The sequence below is a fragment of the Sciurus vulgaris genome (genome assembly GCF_902686455.1).
Source record: "Sciurus vulgaris genome assembly, chromosome: 14".
NCBI lineage: Eukaryota > Metazoa > Chordata > Mammalia > Rodentia > Sciuridae > Sciurus > Sciurus vulgaris.
This window is the reverse complement of record NC_136475.1, coordinates 78,921,514-78,942,580: the sequence shown is the minus strand read 5'-3', so window position 1 is coordinate 78,942,580 and position 21,067 is coordinate 78,921,514. Positions and strand designations below refer to the sequence as shown.

The window sequence follows — 21,067 nt, the reverse complement described above, 5'->3', positions numbered from 1 at the left end:
TTCTCTCCTTTCTAGTCACCATGAGCTAGGCAGTTTTCCTCTGCCATGCCTTTTCTGCCTTGGAGTCAGCTGACAATGGACTAAGACCTCTGAAACCATGAGCTAAAATAAATCTTTCTCTTCTAAGATGCCCTTATCAGGATTTTGGTCACAGCCACAAAAAGCTGACCAATATACTTTGTTAAGCTGCCCATTTCAAGTTTTAACCTTCAGAAACATGATGCAATGTAGAGTAACTATAACTTCCACGATACTATAAGCACAGTGGCAACAATTGATCTCCTTGCTCTAAGCTGACAATGGAAAAGGAGTGTTGTATATCTGGCTTAGATTCACCTACATTTGTAATGAATGAGACAGAAGCACAATGTGTAAAACAGTGACCAGTGATTATGGCTTATTCTAATTTTCTTTGCAATTAGACCATAAGATGTCCACAGGTCTTCCAAGTGGCGGAAAGTACCCTTGTCACAGTACCCACTGTCATTCTAGGTTAATGCAAAACTCACTCAACCTCTTTCTGCTGTGATTGTGTAAATTCACAAACATTACGAAAGCAGAATAATTTATAACCCTTTAATTAAGAATTATGCACAGTTCTTATTCTACCTTAGTAGTTTACAAACTCTGTTTCTAATTCTATTTTAAAACATTTGTGGTAAATAAGAACTAATAGTAATTATGAGTACTATGAAAAACACACACTGGAGACAAATACTTTAGTTTACATACTACACTGATACTCCCCAAAGAAAATACAATATTTAATTCTTAAGATTATAAAAGTATACCACAGTAGCATATATGTCATTAATTAGTAAGGATTTTTTTCAAATGCTTGCCTTTTCCCTTTGAAAAAAGAAGCATCTTAAATTTCTTATAATCCTCCAAAAATTTATAAAAACACAAATGCCACAAATGCCACAGGACACCCATGCAGGCAGTAATCAATTTTATCAAATTTATGGGTAGCTTTTCACAAAAGTACTTTTGATTTAAGTATTTTAAAACTTATATAACTTTAAAATTTTCTGTTAATTTTGATTATATACATGATACACAAATATATTTTTAATATTTAATTCAAGCTACATTCTTTTTTGACCAGTACTCTTGTCTTTGGTGCACAATCAAAGGTAACCAGAGTCATTGATTTGTTTTTCCCTACTGAACATTTTTTCGTATTTACATATATATATGTGTGTGCACATATATATTTATGGTTCTATTAGAAACAGTATTGTTTTGTGGCTCTGTGTATATTTTTATAATTTGTATCATGCCTTACATATTATAGTAAAACTTAATTTTAATGATTCAGTATTATATAGTCATGGTGACTTTTCCCTATGTAAAGTATGCACAACTTCACCACAAAATAAACTTCTAATCTTAAATAATTGTCTATTTTATTGACATATGATTGTTCATTACGGAATTTTCTAATATATGTAAATTAGGAAATTTTATTTTATACATGTATAAAATAAATGTTTTATAAGACTATTTCCAAATTTGTTATTATAAACTTACATATAAATATTTTTCTATGTATATGTATTTTTCCAATGTAAGTTTCAAAATATTCAACTGCTTAATCATGGGGAATGTGCACTTAAAATTTAACAGATATTGTGAAATTTCTCTCCAAAGTGGCTATAATAAAATATTCCACGAGCAAATCAGTAAACATTTTCCTGCACACTTGTCAATGCTTGAGATAATTAAGCCCTTAATTTGTACCAGAATTTGAAGACATAAGTAACCTGTCATTTTAACATTTGCTCAAATTACTACTGAATTTGTATTTATTGAGGATTTGCATTTCAAAAAAATCCAGCTAGTTCTTCAAAAAGTCCAATAAGACACTGACAGGTAGTACTGGGAAAAAAGAAGATACAGTATAAATGAATACCTCTCAGAACAAAAAGGAGACATTAAAGAACACTGCACAACTTTATACCAGTATTTGAAAAAATTAGATGAAATTAATCATTTTCTAAGTTTCCAAAACTGGCTCAGAAAACCCCAAGAAAATCAAAAGACTGATAAGAAGATATAACACTGTATGTAATACTAGGAAAATGATTTTTAGTATGACTTAATAAACTTAGGAACCTAAGATCATTTCTAAACTTTTGTTTCAAAATCTAAAAAAAGACAGCTACACAAGTTATTTTATGATGCTAGAACAATCATGATTTCAAAATTGCTCCAGGATAGTATAAGAATAGTGTAAAATCTAAACTAAAATATTAACAATAAAATTTGGTAACATATTAAAAAAAGTAGTGACCATATAGAGTATTTCAGTTACATATAGCATAATATTAGAAAATCTAGCTGTGCAATTCAGATTAAAAGAGAAAAATCTACCTAGTTATCTAAATATATTCCGAAGAAAATATACCTGAAAGATTCAACACCTATTCATGATTAGCACCCCACCACACCCCTCCCCCCACAAACTTATTAGCAAACTAGGAACAAGTTAGGAACTTCAAAACTGTGATAAAGAGTCATCTACTAGGCTGGGGTGGTAGCTCAGTGGTAGAGTGCTTGCCAAGCATGTGTGAGGCACTGGGTTTGATTCTCAGCACTACATATAAATTAAAATAAAGGTCCATTGACAACTAAATAATAATAATAATAATAATAATAATAATAATTAATAAATTTTTTAAAAAAGTTATCTACCAAAAACCTACAATGAGTATTCTACATAGAAGTGCAAATAATTAGGACACTGCATAAAATTTTCCTTTTAAAAAGGCCTAATTAAAAAAAAAAAAAAAAGGCCTAATGTAAAAGTTTTCATGGAACTTCCAATGACTGCCAGAGTCATGCAATGTTATCATGTGAGATTATTCTTCTGATACACAGAGTAGCAAAGCTTACCTGCTTTAGAGCCTTCTTGCTGTGCTTCTGTGATGGAGAAATAACTTTACCTGCTGGAATGGTGGGTGATGGGCAGCCTGAATGTGGGGAGGATGGCTGTGACAGTCTAGACGATACTGAGGGAAAAAGTGACAATGAAAAATTTTGTTATCAGCATTGATATCCAGCACCATTCCTTCCCCAGATCATTTGCTGCTACCTGTGTTAAGAACTGTGACCAAACACTTTTGGAAAGGATCTTCTTTTTGGAGTTCTTTCTACTGCAGCCTCCCTTTTCAGTTTATTTTCTCAGAAAGCTCTAGTGAAGGATGATAGGATGGGGAAGGGATGGGTGTTAGTATGTATTAATTTTCATTCTTTAAATTTCCAATAGAACTGAAGCAGCAGGAGGTAAGAGTATAAATCACAGCTCATCAAATTAGATAGAAGGTAGAAAAGATCCTAGGATGCTCTGTATAGTACCTATATTCTTAAATAATCCTTAAGATGAATTATGACAACCTGATACAGGGTAAAGTCTTGAGTTGACAGTTTAAAACAAAGGCAATAAGGCCATTCCACCTCAAAAACTCTATCACAGTTTTAATCCTTGCATTCCTTCATCTCTTCAATCAACAGTAGTTTTAAGATTATCAATGTGAGATGCCATTTGAAGTCTTCTCTAATGGAAGCAACGTGGGTTTGTATAGACTGTAACCACTTTCTACTTCCTCACGAGCTGTTCTATGGAGCTGGTCAAAGCCTGGCCAAACCCGAATCATAAATGATGGAAGGTTCTTCCTTTAAGAGTCTATTCTCTTATTAAAAAAATAGTACATAAATCTATATTTTCTTTAAAATGTGGCAGGATGTTAGTTCTCTTTATGTTAGGAAAGAACACAGAAATAGCTGATTTAGACTTGTTAAAGAGAAAGAAGGAAAAAAAAGAGAAAATTATAAACATACTGCTTAGGGATGACTCCTAAAAGTCATGTTTACTAATGTCTTCTTCTTTTCAGATAGACATTGTTGGCAAATTGGCATTCTGTATTGCCCATATGCTTTAAGATATCATATATGTATTGGTAGGAAACCAACACGAAAATGGAGAAGTACAGTTTATTAGAATATGCAAATTTTGGAATACAGTATTTCAATTTACTTAAATTTCTCAAGAAATACACAGCAGATACATTCATAGATAACAGTTGACAACATTAAGAAAAAATATTTTAAATGATTTTTTTAGTTGTCAATAGACCTTTATTTAATTTATTTATATGTGGTGCTAAGAATCGAACCCAGTGCCTCACACATGCTAGCCAAGTGCTCTACCACTGAGCCACAAACCCAGCCCCAACAATAAGAAAATTTAGCATTAGTTTTGTATCCCCACTTTTACGAAAAGGTTTATATATGGCAAAGAGCTGACATATAATAAAGCTGATATTTTAAAAAAATGATTCAATGCAATATATCATATAAAATAAAACTGGATAACTTTGGAAACAGCTGAGCAGCAAAAAGAAATCATATCCTCAGTGTACTCTGATGTTGCCCAATTTTTGAAAAACAGCAGCTTTACTGGGATGTAATTTACCTATTATGTATTTTACTTGCTTAAGGTATAAAATTCAATGGCTTTTAGTATAGTCATCACCACCATCAGTTTTCATGATTGTCCACACCTGCCCCCTCAAATGGCATAACTGCTAGCTGTCATTCTTCTTTCCCTCCTCTTACGCCCCCAGGTCTAGGCAATTATTTATCCACCTTCTGTCTGTATGGTTTTGCCCATTCTGCATGTTTCATATAATGGAATCATAAAATATGTGCTTCTTGTGATTGGATTTTACATAAAGCATGTTTTGACTACTCATCTATGTTATAACATACGTGAACACTTCAGTCCTTTTTGTTGTGTAATATTATACCATATACATATGCTACATTTAAAAAATAATCAGCTGATGAACATTTCAATTGTTTCTACCTTTTGGCTATTATGAATGATGTTATGAACAACATTCATAAGTAGGGTTGGTTGGTTGATTTTTCTTGTAGTACCTTGTACTGAACCCAGTATCCTGAGTGTGCTAGACTAGCGCTCTATCCACTACAAGACTGAGCTACATCCCCAGCCTGTTTTAACTTCATTTTGAGACAGGATCTTGCTAAATTGCTCAGGCTGGGCTGGTATTTACAATTCTGTTGTCTCAGCCTCCTGGATAGCTAACATTATAAGGGTGTGCCACCATGCCTGCCAGTGTGCAAGTGTATTTCAAGTGTACTTTTTCTGTTTTCAATTCTCTTCACTTTATTTCTAGGAGTGGAAATGTTGGGTCTTATTGCAATTCTGTTTTCCAAAATGGCTGCTCTTATTTTATAATTCCAGTGGCATAGTATAAGGGTTCCACTTTCTCTACATCCTTGCCAACACTTGTTCTTATCTTTTTGATTTGAATGTTTTTAAAGGAACACAATGAAAATACAAGTTAAAACCGTGATTATTCAATGAATTTTTCACTTTGTCATGTCTCACAGAAATCTTAGAATATATATATTCCTCACCTTCCCCAAATATTGCTTTCATTATAAAAAGAAAACCAACCAATGAACCAACCAAAATAATGACATCAGAAAATAAAATAAATCTACCTGGTAGCCTGGAAATGAGACAATAAAGATACCTGTAATTATTAGGATAAACTGACTTGAATGTTCCTCCTTAAGGTAAAACTCTTCCTAACAAATGAAACCACAAGTTTATCACTAAGCCAACCGAAATAAATAATGGGAATAGTAAGACTCATCAGTAAGAACTACTCCCAGAGTTGATTTAATGCCAAGTATTGGTCTCCACTTCTATGAAACTTTAACACTGTTTTAACTTATTAAATATTGACGGTTCAGAATTACAAACAGCAAACACCAGTTAGGCATGTATTGAAAAACTTCTCTCTCCCGATTCCGTTTCGAGGCTAAAAAAAAAACGTCTTCAAGGATACGATTTTATTAAGAATAGCAACCAAGTACTTCTATGTGCCTAAAACTGTCCTGGGTGGATTTTAACAGGATTTCATTGAACTCACATAACTACTCTCTAAGGTAGACACAAGTTCTCTTTCTATTCCAAACCCTCTAAATCTACTTTCAGAGATAACCAAATTATCTGATTTGCTGTCATCCTTACACTTTTCTATACAAATACAGAATCAAGTTCTGAATCTTATTTTCAGAATAATGAATAAGTACCTGCAGTGGGCTGATAATGGTGGCCACCAAAAAGATATGTCCACATCCAATTCCCAGAGCCTGTGAATGTTACTTTATTTGGGGAAAGGGTCTTGGCAGATGCAATTAAGTATCTTGAGATGAGAAGATCAACCTGGATTATCCAAGTGGGTCCTAAATCCAACAACAAAGTGTCTCTATAAGAGATACATAGAGAAGACAGACACAGAGAAGAAGGCCACGTGAAGATAGAGCCAGGGATTGAAATAATGTGGTTGCAAGGCAAGTTAGCAACCACCAGATGCTAGAAAAAGCAAGGAACAGATTCTCCTCAAAAGCTTCTATAGGGAGAACAGCCCCAATGACATCTTGCTTTCAGACACTGGGTCTCCAGAACTGAGCAAATTTCTGTTGTTTAAACCACCCAATTTATGGTAATCTGCAGTCTCAGGAAACTAATACAAGTACCTAAAACTAATGAGTTTATTTTTTTAAGTATTTAATTTTTAACTGAGACATATTTATATCAAAATCAAAAGCAATTACTAAAATTTGGCACTGAAAACATCCGAAGTTGTTAACTATCTTTGAGACATGGTCCGGCAGCACTTGCTGCTTTCTGACACAAAAAGGAAAGTCCTCGGCAAACCTGGATCCACTATACTTGTGCCATAGAACACCAGTATTACTTAATTAGAAATGGTAGAAATGGTATTGAAAGCTAGGTATGGTGGTCCATGCCTGTAATCCCAGTGACCCAGGAGGCTGAGGCAGGAGGATTTCATGTTTGAGGTCAGGAAGAGCAACTTAGACTCTGTTTCAAAATAAAAAGCTAAAAAGGGCTGGGAATGTAGCTCCATGGCAGACTACCAGAACTTAAAAAAAAAAAAAAAGGCAGGGGATAGAGGGAAGAAAATTTTAAAAATGGTATTCAAAAACCACACTCTGCACATTAAATGTGTTCACTGTCAATGGGTTACCAGTGGTTCTAAAACTTATCAGTGATTGGAACAGAAAAACAAGCCTTGTTTTAGAAAGAGAATACTAAACTCATGCTTAGATACTAAATTTCAAAGTAAGAATAAACAGTTGTCATTTAACTTTTCTGATTTTATATTTCTTTTCTTCCTGATAATTCTGGTTCTTGGTAATACTATATTGTTTCTATTATAGATGTGGTTTCAAAGGAACCATACCAATATAATTACCAAAAATAAGACTAATAAATAGTTTAAGGTTTTTGTCTGATCTCCTACACTAGATCTCCCTCCTATCCATAGTCACCTATGTATGTCATTTTATAATAAAAGATACATTTTAATTTCCTTTATTTCCCATTTCTAGAAAGTACATTTAAAATGTTAATTATGTAAAGCTATAAAACAATTGGCTTTCATGTAAGTCTAGATCCCTTTTCCTGACTATACTTCTTTCCCTATAGAAAATCATTTTTATTAGTTTTATTTATCTTTCCATTATTAATTTGCATTTTTGCTTTTCTTCAGTGAAAATACTATATGTAGCTACACAAATTTTTAAAAAAATTTTTTTAGTTGTAGATGGACACAATACCTTGATTTTATTTTATTCATTTTATGTGGTGCTGGGGACCGAACCCAGTGACTCACACATGGGAGGCAAATGCTCTACCACTGACTCACGATTTTTTTTATTAGAGTATTAGTTATACATAGTAGAGGGGTTCATTTTGACAAAATCACAATACATGGACTGTGATTTATTCCATTTCAGTCCCTGTTGCCTCCCACACTTCCTTCCCCAATTCTCCTTCCTCTAAACCACTGATATTCCTTTTGCTCATTTATTTATTTTTGATTGGTGCTTTCTACATATACATAAAAATGGGATTCCCTGGTTACACTGATATTTTAATTCACTTATTTTAAAAAAGAGATCAAATATTATTAACTTCTCAGAATTCCATAATTTCTCCCACCAGACTTTGCTGATAGGTATTTGGGTTCCTTTTGTTCTTCTGTTATTATTGCAATGTCTTACCCGTGATTTCTAAGGTATAATAACTAGAACATCATGACTCACCAATATCTATTAGAAGTGCAAGTTACTGGGCCAAGTTTGGATCTACTGAACCAGAAATCCCAAAGGAGGGTCCTAGGAATCTGCACCATAGTTCTCCAACTGATTTTGATGTACACTCCAGTTTGAGAAGCACTGGTCTTAATCTATGCTACTTTGTACTTCTGATGCTATTTTTTAAAAACATTTTTAGTTGTAGGCGGACACAATACCTTTATTTATTTTTATGTGGTGCTGAGGATCAAATCCAGTGCCTCACACATGCTAGGCAAGCACTCTATTACTGAGCCATACCCCCAGCCCCTCTGATGCCATTTTTGAGATTCATTCTTAGAATTGGGTTTGACAGTCAAAAGATAAATGCATAGGTGTCCAAAAGTAATACTGAAAAAAAGTTTCGCTACTGTCAGGTTTTTTTTTTTTTTTTTTTTTTTTTTTTTTTAATATTTTGTTTTTTAGTTGTAGGTGGATATAATACCTTTATATTTTACTTTTATGTGGTGCTGAGGATCGAACCCAAGTCTCAGGCATACCAGGCAAGCACTCTACCACTGAGCCACAACCCCAGCCCCTGTCAGGTTTTAAAAGAAATTCACCCGTGTTTTCTTTTAGTGTTTGGTTTTATGTTTTATTCCACACCTTCAGTACGGGGGACTGAACCCTAAGGCATTCTATTACTGAGCTACATCCCCAGCCCTATTTTGTATTTTATTTAGAGACAGGGTCTCACTGAATTGCTTAGTGCCTCACTTTTGCTGAGGCCAGTTTTGAACTCATGATCCTCCTGTCTCAGCCTCCCGAGCTGCTCAAATTACAGGCATCTTTCTACTTTTGAAGACAGGATCTCACTAAATTGTTGAGACTTGCCTCAACCTTGGGATCCTCCTGCTTCAGCTTTCTGAGTCACTGTGATTACAGGTGTGCAACACCATACCCAACTTCTTTTGTTTTTAGTTGGTGCTACTGAAGGGGGGATATAAAAATGTCTTAATATTAGCATGTTCCTACATTTTGCCTTACACCTCCAGTTGTTTCTGCTTTGTGCAACTTGTTTAGTTACATAAACCTATCTTCTATATTATCATTATGAACTGATGCTTTTGATTCTTTTAACACTTTTTGTCCTGAATTATTCACTGTCTGAATACTCTGAAACCACTGTTTTGTTCATATTTACTTTTGCCTACTGTATTTTTTGTTTTTTTGTTTTTGGTACTTAGGATCAAACTCAGGGACACTCAACCACTGAGCCACATTCCCAATCCTATTTTGCATTTTATTTAGAGACAGGGTCTCACTGAGTTACTCAGCACCTCGCCTTTGCTGAGGCTGACTTTGAACTCAAAATCCTCCTGTCTCAGCCTCTGGAGCTGCTGGGATTACAGGCATGCACCACCACGCCCTGCTTTGCCTACTTTATCTTTACCCTTCTTTTATTTGTTTTCGGGTGGTACTGGAGATCAAACTCAGAACTTCAATGAGTTACATCTCCAGCTCTTTATATCCAGCTGATCCCTGTACTAAAGTGTTTGGAATAACAGGGCATCTTACTCTCAATCCACCAACTCCAAAGATTCAGGAAAAATCTTTCTATTTACTCTATTTTTAAACTATTTGGTAATTATTTCCTGACTGCTTTGTAACTTAAAAAAAAAAAAAAAAATTAAAGTCCCTCTATTTAGCAACCTCCCCACTGAAGCTGCGTTCAGGGGAACGAAGGAAGGAAGGAAAGGAAGGAGGGAGGGAAGGAGGAAGGAAGGGAAAAGCAACATGGTGCAAGTTTTGAATATTCTTCCATTTTCTTATGTATAAAGAGAGTAACTACGATAACAAAAGAAAAAGACCACGGACAATATCTTCAATGAAATGAGGTAACAAGGTATTCCTTACAAAACCCCAGAATGAAAACAGGTTGCACCAAACCCCTGTATGCATAAACCTCCTTATCCTTCAGCTTTGACTGCAGGTCTTACTTAAGATAATTGAAATCAATTCTAATCATAAAAAAGATTATAGCAGCTGAGAAGATGAACTAGAAAATGTTTTCAAAAAGATTTCACTGTAATACTTGTTTGTAATAATAAGGAATACACTTTACTTCCTTTATTAGTTTCCTAGAGCTGCATTAAAAAAGTACCATAAACTAGCGCTCAAAACAAAAATTTATCCTCTCACAGTTCTGGAGACTGTGTAAGTTCAAAATCATAGTAGAAGGGCTGGTTTCTTCTAAGACAAGGTGGGAAAAGTCATTCCATCCTTCTCTCCTATCTTCTGGTGGCAATCCTTGGTGTTCCTTGGCTCACAGACACATCACTCCAATCTGTCTTCATCTTCACATGGGGTTCCCCTTGTGTCTCCATGTCTTTACATGGCCATCTTATATCACCAGACTTGTGGATTAATGGTCCACCCTACTCCAGTTCAGCTTTATTTTAATGAATTAGCTCTACAACAACTTGTGTTTCCAAATGAAGTCACTTTCTAAGTTTCTAGGACTTAGGACTTCAACAATCTCTTTGAGGGTATAACTTGAATCCTAACACTCACCTTTCTTTTATTTAACCTATTTTCCAGAGTGACATAGATGGTATAAACTTAACACTTTGCTGTTCATCGATTACAAACCACTACAGCACTACTCGAGCTTTCTACCAGGTTCAGAAATTATGGCATGTACTCTAATTTATTCAAAATCATATTCTCATCTATGCATATAAAGCAGACTTATGATCTGTATATTTTACCATACTCATGTCAAGTTTTAATTAATATTAAAAATATCCCCACCACAAAGGAATTCTAGTTCAGTTGGCTTTCACCAGTGAATTCTCCCAAACTTTTTAAAGGGGGGGAGGAATCTTTAAAAATTCCTTCAGAGAACAAAACCCAACAAATTTACCAACCTGTTTTATATCATATTTTGACAAGAAAATCATGAGAAAAAAAAAATGCTAGCAAATATTTCTCATCAATAAAACAAAAATGTTAGATGCAATGGGCTGAGATTGTAGCTCATTTGTAGAGTGCTTGCTTACCATGTGTGAGGCACTGGTTTTGATTCTCAGCACCACATACAAGTAAAATAAATAAAGGTATTGTGTCCATCTACAACTAAAAACATAAAAAAAAAAAAATCAAATGCAAAATATTAGCAAGAGAGTCTATGGATATGTAGGATTAATAATATGTCATGACCAAGCTGGCTTATCTTAGGAACACGAAGTTAGTTGATACATTTAATATCAACATAAATTACTATATTAACAGAATAAAGGAAAAAAAATACTATCTCTAGAGATGAAGGAAAATGATAAAATTCAAATTTGCTCATTATAAAAATCTCTTCATAAACTACCAAAGGAAGGGAAATAACATCATATAATAAAGAATGCCTACAGACAACCCACTACAGAGTCAACATCACTCTTAAAATGCATAATATTAAAAGCTTTATCTTAAAAATAATGAAAAAGATGATTGATATTACCATTTCTACTTCACTCTAACAAAAATCCTAGCTAATACAACATGGCAGGAAGAGAGGGAAGCAAGGAAAGAAAGAAAAAGAAAACTGTCATTATTCACAAATCATATGTCTGTGTAAGTAAAAACCCTAAGAATAAAAATATATACGGAAGCCATCAGCATTTTAAAATTTAGCAGTGTTGTACTTACAATGGCCCTGAGTGGTATTCTATATGTACTTGCTGGGTATGCCAAGAATACAAGTCCTTATACACTTTACGTCATCTCTCAGGGTTTTGGTTATCTTTTTTTTTTTTTTTTTTTTTTTTTTGGTACCACTGAGTTACATCCCCAGCCCATTTTATTTTTTATTTTGAGACAGGGTCATGCTAAGTTGTTGAGGCTGGCCTTAAACTTACAACCCTCCTGGTTCAGCCTCCCAAATCACTGGGGTACCACTGTGCCTGGCTAGACAACAGTCTTAATGAGACAGTCTTCCCAGGCAAAGTATACTTGCTTTTGCTTAATATAAAAGTAGTGAATCACTCAAGCTCAATGTGTCTTAGCTGAGATGTAAAGCCCACTGCATTAAACATGTATATGGACCTCCATCTTATCAACCCTGTGAGACTTGGGGTAAAGGGGAAACTGATAGAAAATATATGCTGGTACTGGCAGTGCTTGCTATGCTATAAGTAAGAAAGTCCTTTTCCTCTGATCTAGAAGTCTTGTGTCTTCTTTCAATGTCAAAGAACAAATAACATTCATGAACTCTATGTGCTAGCTTACAAACAGACTTAAATCCTAGAACTTATTATCAGTTCACAGTACTAATATATGAAAATTAATTATATTTCTATGTATCAGCAACAAATAATAAAATTTTAAAAAAATAAAGCCATTCAGAATGGAAAATGTCAAGCAACAAATTGAATAAACAGTGTGTAGGGAGTGGGCTGGGGATATAGCTCAGTTGGTAGAGTACTTGCCTTGCAAGCACAAGGCCCTGGGTTCAATCCCCAGCACTGCAAAAAAAAAAAAAAAAAAAAAAAAAAAAATGTGTAGGGAAAAAAAGTATGTACGATCTCTACACAGAAAAAAAAAATAGCATTGATGGAAGAAATTAAAATGCAAAAAATGGAGAGATATATGATAAGCCACATACGTGGACTGAAAGGCTCGATAAAGTAAACATGTCATTCAAACTCGAATTTGCCTTTAGGCTTAAAAAAAAATCCTAACTAAAATCCTAGCTGATCAGAGAGGGAGCACAAGGAAACATGGACCAAAACACTCTGGAAATTAACTTTGAAATGTATGGTTCATTGACTTGTGACATAGGGATACTGCAATGAAGTGGAGGAAAGAATAGTCTTTAAAAAAAAAAAAAAAAAAAAAAATGGTGCTGAGGCTAGGCACACCTGTAATCTCAGCAGTTTGGGAGGCTGAGGCAGGAAGACTGTGGGTTCAAAGACAGGTTCAGCAAAAAAATAAGCAAAGAGCTAAACAACTCAGTGAGACCCTGTCTCTAAATAAAATACAAAATAGGCCTGAGGATGTGGCTCAGTGGTTGAATGGATGCTCCTCAGTTCAATCCCCCGTACCCCCCACCAAACATGGTGCTGAGTAAGTTTGATAATCATATGGGGGAAACAAAATAATGATTTTTATCTCACACAATACAGAGAAATTCCAGAAGGTAAATGTAGAAGATAAAAAGAATAAAGCTTTCATTAAACTATGTACATATACATGAATATACACACACAGAGGAAGCAATCTTCATGTTGCTATGATAGGCAATTTTCTTAAGAAAAGGACATACTGAGAGGTACATTAAAATAAAGCAAATATAGCCATCGAAACCTAACTTTAAGAGAGTTAACGGAAATAACATATATCACACAGTAGTTATTTGCAACAAATATAGCCAACAAAGCAATATATGAAAAACTAAGAGTTAAGAAAAACATAATCCATAGAAAAATACAGCAAGAGTGGAATAGCCATTGCACAAAAGATATACAATTAATAAAAATGAGTCCAATTCCAATGGTCAACACAGAAAGCCAATTTACAGTCACGAGATACTATTACAACTTATTGAAGCTTAAAATTAGGAAGACTAACAATATCAAACATTGCTGATTGTATGAAATAATTGGAATTTTCATGTATTGCTGATGGTATAATTGCTTTGGAAAACTGCTTGGCCATCAATAGAATATTTAATTCCACTCTGGGGTATATACTGAACAGAAATGAGCATAAAAAATGTAATAGAAAAGAAAGAAATAACCATTGATAAATAAATTTAATAAAAAGAAACATTGATAAATCTTTACCAATGGAGGAATGAGTAAATAAATAAATAAATGAGTATTAAGGATATTTATATAATGCAATACTATACAAATTTAAGAATCTGATATAGTGCTATACACAAGAACATGGGTAAATCTTATGAACATTATTAAAAGCAAAAAGTACATACATATGATTTGATTTATATAGATTAAAACACTGTCTCTGGATTCTATTTGTTCCAGACAATACTTATATGGGGCTATCGATATGACCAGAAGGGAATGGGAGTTTCTGGGGCATGATCCTGCTCCTTGGCCTGGGTACTGGTTCAAGGTGCTATTCCATTTGTGAAAGTTTAACAAGTAGTATAGTTATGACATGTGCACTTTAATGAACACATATTATGATCCAATAAAAATCTTAAAATAGGCAAAATCAATCTACTTTGACATAAGTGAAGGTAGTATTTACATTTTTAACTTCAATTTATTTATAATGAATTTATTGGGGGTACTATGTATACATACATATATATACATATACATATATATACACACATATACACACACACACATATATATATATATAGAGAGAGAGAGAGAGATACAATCAATTAGGATTGCAGTATCACACAGTAGTCCCATTTTTAATTTTTGAGGAACCTACATACTCTTCCTCAAAACAATTGTATTAATTTACATTCCCACCAACCATGTGCACAGGGTTACCTTTTCTTGACACAGTCTACTTATTTTTTGACTTTGATAGTAATCATTCTTACAAGAAAGAACTGATATCTCATGTATCTTTGATTGCATTTCCCTAATGATTAATGATGTTGAACTTTTCTCCCATATGCCTGTTGGCTATTTGTATGTTTTCTCTTAAGAAAAGTCTATTTAGGCCTATTGCTCATTTTTAATTTTTAGATATTAAGCTTCTTATATATCCCAGATATTAATCCTTGTCAGTTGGCAAATATTTTCTCCTATTTTGTAGGTTGTCTCTTCATCCTATTAAGCAATACCTTTGCTGGGCAAAAGCTTTTTAGTTTGATATAATCTCATTTGTTTCTCTGCTTTTGAAGTCTTGTCTGAAAAATCCTGACCTATTCCACGTCCTTAAGTATATCCCCCATGTTCCCTTCTAGTGGTTTCATACTTGTAGGTCTTATGTTTAAGTCTTTAATCCATTTATTTTTGTAACTTGTGAGAGATAGAGGCCAGTGGTTACTTTTGAAGAAGGATGAGAAGTGGCTGGGAGATGGCATGAAGCCTCTGTAGTGTGGGTAAAGGATCATTAAATTACTTACTCATGAAGATGAGCAATTTTCTGTGCCCAATTCAAAAAGAAGGCAAGATAATTTTATACTTTTTCCTTCTTTAAAAATGAAAGTAGGAACGGGTGCAGTGGAACTCAAAAAACTCTACACCAAAAATACAAATAACCCAATCAACAAATGGACTAAGGATATGAACAGACACTTCACAGAAGATCCACAAGCAATCAACAAACATATGAAAATATGTTCACCATCTTTAGTAATAAGAGAAAAGGAAATCAAAACTACACTAAGATTCCATCTCACCCCAATTAGAATGGCGATTATCAAGAATACAAGCAACAATAGGTGTTGGAGAGGATGTGGGGGAAAAGGTACACTCATACATTGCTGGTGGGACTGCAAATTAGTGCAGCCACTCTGGAAAGCAGTGTGGAGATTCCTTAGAAAACTTGGAATGGACCTACCATTTGACCCAGCTATCCCACTCCTCGGCCTATACCCAAAGGACTTAAAATCAGCATACTACAGAGATACAGCCACATCAATGTTCGTAGCTGCACAATTCACAATAGCCAGACTATGGAACCAACCTAGATGCCCTTCAATTGATGAATAGATAAAGAAACTGTGGTATATATATGCAATGGAATATTACCCAGCTATAAAGAATGATAAAATTATGGCATTTGCAGGCAAATGGATGAAATTGGAGAATATCATGTTAAGTGAGATAAGCCAATCTCAAAAATCCAAAAGGCAAATGATCTCACTGATAAGCGGATGACGACACGTAATGGGGGGGGGGGGCAAGAATGGAGGAAGAGGGACTGTATAGAGTGAAAAGAGAGGTGGGAGGGGTGGGGGGGAAGGAAAAAAAATAACAGAATGAATCAATACTCTATGTAAATGTATGAATATGCAAATGGTATGCTGTTACTCCATGTACAAACAGAAACAACATGTATCCCATTTGTTTACAATAAAAATAAATTTTAAAAAAACGAAAGTAGGAGCGGGTGCAGTGGTGCACATCTGTAATCCCAGCAACTCTGGAGGCTGAGGCAGGAAAGAGTTCAAAGCTAGCCTCAGCAACTTAGCAAGGCACTTAACAACTCAGTGAGACCCTGTATCTAAATAAAATATTTTAAAAAGGCTGGGGATGTGGCTTGGTGGTTAAGCATCCCTGGGTTCAATCTCCAGTACTGCCCCCCCAAAAGTAGGAAGGTCTGGTGGGTACACCTGTAGACCCAGTTACTCAGGAGGTTCAAGTTGGGGATGGGTAGGATGAGGATGGTTTGAGCCCACAAGTTCAAGACCTGGACAGCACAGCAAGACCTGGCTTTAAAAATAAAATAAAATAAAATAAATTTTGAAAAGAAAGTATATCCCCCTCGCTTTTTTTAAAAAAATAAGGTTGAAAATAATCTAAACTAACATGGTCTACCAACTAGTCTGCAATAAGGTCAGTACAAAAGTGAGAACAAACATTCACATACTTTCAGAGAAACTTGACATTGCAGGGCCATTCTTACTCATTTCATACAAGTATTGGTTCATAGGGATTGAAGGGTCTTTATGATGGACGATTTGAGAGTTGTCTGAGGGGCTTTCTGAGAAGGTAGGGATGACGATAGGGAGTACATAGTGAAGGCATGAGAACAGAAGCACGAAGTTATAAGATAAAGGACCAAGATTTCCTAGGACTAGAACTTGGAAAAGAAAAACATCCTTGTTTGAAAAATAAACTTAAGGCCACATTTTAATTATATCAAGGCCCTGTTTATAATCTTTTCTTATCAAGTGGCACTAAAAGGAGAATAATTACTCACATTTTTCTAATTAACAGTTTTACTTCAAATAAAACCATTCAATGTCACTGATTAATGTCATACTGCACCAAGGAGATATATTTCCCACAACAAATGATTTCCAAAAGTAGAATGGGAATTAATTCTTTTAACCTATAAACCTGTGATTATAAATAAATGAATTGCAATGCATGGTGGAGCATGCCTGCAATCTCAGCATCTGGGGAGACTAAGGTACAAGAATCACATGTCTCAAAATTAAAAACAAAAAGTAAAAGGGGCTACAGCTATAGCTCAGTGGTAGGGCACCCCTGGGTTCAATCCCCTGGAAGGAAGGAAGGAAAGAAGTAGGAAGACAGCCAGATAGGCAGCAAACAAGCAAGGAACTGAACTAACCTAAACACTATTGAATAGAAAAACTAAATAAAAGAAGATTTTATATCAACTCAGATACTTAATGGACAAGATGATGCAACCAACAGAAAAAAGTCTGAACAATCTTCTCCCTCTTGTTACGGAGCTACAAAATTGCAAAGTGTCATTCGTACTGCCATTCTCTCCTCTCTGATTCATCTTAATTTTCCTGAGATATTGCTTCATATACACCAATGTATAAATGAGACTAACCCTAAAAATAGTCTGATGCAGATTTCTTTCTGTCCATGAACTCCCTCTCCCAGCAAATTTATCTTTCTAAGTCTTCTTGAAAACACTGTACACATTTCCTCCCTCTGATCTTTTTGTGTTTTCTTTCCATGGCACATCTTGTTTTCCCTATAGAAGATGACATTATCTAAGAACTTTCTATGTTCATAAAAAGTTAGTAATCCAATAAAGTTAACTTAGTACCCATTTTCCTATAATGACATAACAAGATAACTATAAACACATGTAACTTATTAGGCTATCTGCCAACTATCTGCTCCTCCCACTGTACCTCTAGATATGCTGACAGAACTTTAAGGGAAGGGGGCCCACATCTTATTCAAGTATGTTTCTCAAGTGCCTGGCAAACTGTACATATTGTGGAGAAAGAATGAGTATTTAAAGAAGTTTAAATAAATTTTATTTTGGTTGCTGTAAAAAAAACTAAGGGCTTACACAATACTTTTCAACATTATAACCTGATTGGTTTGCCAGTGTGGAATGCTCAACAGATTTATTTAAAAACACATTTTAAAAAAATCTGATCAGAAACGAAAAATGCTTGCTTTCATTTAAACACACACACACACCACACACACATAAATATATATAAAACAAGATAAGTTCTGACCAAAAGATCAGCAATTACTATTATTTGATTAAAACATATGCACACACAAATCTATAAAGTTTAATATTGTTTTCAGAAAAACATTTAAAACAAATTCTAGAACTTGAGTATCACACCAAAGGCATTTATAGTTACATTCATGTATCACTGAGTATAAATTCGGATACATTTAAATACTGAGAATTTTCCATTTCCACAGATAACTGACTGTAATACTGAACAAGGTTATAAGGATATGAACTATTAATATTAGATGCATCTGAATGAAAGCTTTAGAATAATCACTATTTTAAAAGTTTATTTTCTCCTGACCACATCTGATGGTCTCTCTGAAGTACCAAGGAGATTATTGGAAACACTGGAGCAGTGATAACAAAGTAACTTAAAGAGTTATAGTTGGACAATTGACAGTGGGTAACAACAGGAGTTTGAAAAAAGTTTCAGTCTAAAAAACAATATGACTTCTTAAGGGAGAGGTTTTATTCCAATTCTTTCTTTTGAGGAATTTTATTTCTGTTTTAGTTCTAAGTCTGTGTTTTCCACACCAAATGTAGTCTACTCCAAATTGGGCAGGCTGTGGCTTCTGATTATGTTCTAAGAGTTCCCTAACCAAAGCAGGAAAGGCCATACCTGAACAACTTCCTTCCTTCCAGGTACCTTCACAGTCCAAGTCCTAGTAGTGTGGCCATCTTTAATACAAAACAGAGCTAAAACCTTCAACTTAGTCACCACCAAGGAAGAGAACATCTCCCAAAGGTCTCTGTACCTAAATTAACTTTGCCAAGTCCTGCACCAGGATATTTTTGAAAAGAAACATCATTTTCCCCATTCAGTAACTTAATACATATATAAATGTTAGAGGGTAGGTCTATGGTATGTTAAGTAACTCCAGACACAACACACATCAAATTCCTGATTCAAAGTAGTTCTGAATAAACAGTAAATTAGTTCATACTCATGGAAATAATTCCTTACAGTGAAAAGGAATATTTCATATAACTGATTTTATTCTTAAGATGCTTTAAAAGAAGACCAAAACCTAACAAAACTTTTCTCTATCAAAAGATAAAAATAATACTCCTGGCAGTGGCTTCATGCTACAGTATTTTTATTTCATTCTAAGAGAAAGGCAGAAGCTTCATTTAGCTACAAACAGTAAAGAAGAAAAGAAAACAGATGATTTTAATAATCATTTCTCTGGAGTTACTCCACCTTACCTTGGCTTGAAATTCCATAAAGTTCTTCTTTGAACATTGTTTCCTGTCTAAAAACTACAAATCAACTACTTTTTAAGTTCCTTTAAGTTAGTTTTAATACTGGACTGAATTTGAAAGTTCTATTCTATTCTTATTTGAAAGGCATATATTTATCAAGAGAGTTTCTATTGATTTTCAACTCAAGTATCAGTTTTGCTGTCAGAACTCTTTATTTTTTGAACATAAAAGGAAGTGGGTTTTGATACTATCTCAATGTTCTTCCTGTCTTACAATGCACTGAAATAAAGTGATGTCAGATTAAGAATAAAACCCTAAATAAGAAAAGGAATAGGCACAATAAATTTGCTTTACCTTTGTTGATAACTGCAACTGATTTAGAAGTGCCTTGTTGCACGATGCAACCATCACTGCTAGCTTACAAATCTGGCACTTTAATTTCTACTGGACTATAAACACACTCATAAATAGGTAATATCTTACTGTAATTCAAGGATAAATAACAAATATTGCAAAGATTTCTAGAAAAGAAATAAATCAAAGGCAGCTCAAAAAATTTTGAATTTGATATTGCCTTGCTGTTAAAGTCTATTATTAGGCAGTATAGAGCAAAGGTTATGCTATTCAAAACAACCGACCAAGATACTGACCACGGTGGTTCTATGATTCTTAGATCTTTCTGATCCTAATACATTTACCTCAAACTCTTAAAGATAGATATTAATAACCACTAGTTCTCAGCCCAAAACACTGACAATAGCCACTGTACAAAGCGACTTCTGCAGCATACATGGCTCTTGAAAAGGAAGGTTTCCCAATGGTATTCCCAATGATTTTGTTCACAGTTTTCTAGACTATCCTTTAATATTGATTTCCCTATTCTCAATTCCATCTAAAAAATATGAATCTTCATAATTGTTTCCCTTGCCTGATGACTGAGTTGGTTCCTAATCTTAGATCTACAATTTCCAAACTTGAAAAGTTAAAACTGAGGAGAAGAGGTGAAAAGTAAAAACACGCTTTATAGTTTGGGCTTTATGCTTCCAAAAACCGGGACTAGAAAGTCCTAGACCACACCTCCTTTCACTAATGGCAGGGATAACTTAAAATTGTGTATCAAGGATTCTGGTCAGAGGCCCCAATTTGTCTTGCTTTCATTTCATTTGTCCTTAACAACTGAGGTCTGGATGGTTCTCCAAATGGTTGTGATCTTTAAAGTAAGATACTTTTATTACAAAGTTTGCCTACTTTGCACATATAGTATCTATACCAGAGAGCACATATGAGGCCACCAATTATCTTACCTCTCCCCAGGAAAAACAAACACATTAACTGTGATGATAATGAATCAGAACTACTACTATTTTTGGTGGGGGAGGGGTACTGGGGACTGAACACAAGGGCACTCAACCACTGAGCCACATTCCCAGCCCTATTTTGTATTTTACTTAAAGACAGGGTCTCACTGAGTTGCTTAGTACCTCATTTTTTGCTGAGGCAGGCTTAGAACTCGATATCCTTCTGCCTCAGCCTCCTGAGTCAC

The 21,067-nt window shown here is 34.5% G+C and overlaps 1 protein-coding gene and 1 long non-coding RNA gene across 5 annotated transcripts in view; one reads left to right on the top strand and one right to left on the bottom strand.

Moving 5' to 3' along the window:
- ASXL2 (ASXL transcriptional regulator 2) overlaps positions 1-21,067 on the bottom strand; it is a 136,067-nt gene that overhangs the window by 29,440 nt on the left and 85,560 nt on the right. For 3 of the 4 annotated variants that reach the window (XM_079111068.1, XM_079111070.1, XM_079111069.1), the window contains one exon: positions 2,899-3,014. In XM_079111068.1, coding sequence (XP_078967194.1) covers positions 2,899-3,014 — 116 coding nt within the window. Of the gene's footprint in view, positions 1-2,898; positions 3,015-6,132; positions 6,286-21,067 lie in introns of all 4 variants that reach the window. The other variant, XM_079111071.1, reaches the window with a different exon arrangement.
- Positions 12,705-21,067, top strand: part of LOC306644283 — a 151,968-nt gene continuing 143,605 nt past the window's right edge. The window contains exon 1 of the long non-coding RNA XR_013759264.1: positions 12,705-15,345. This is a non-coding gene — a long non-coding RNA (uncharacterized lncRNA). The remainder of the gene's footprint in view (positions 15,346-21,067) is intronic.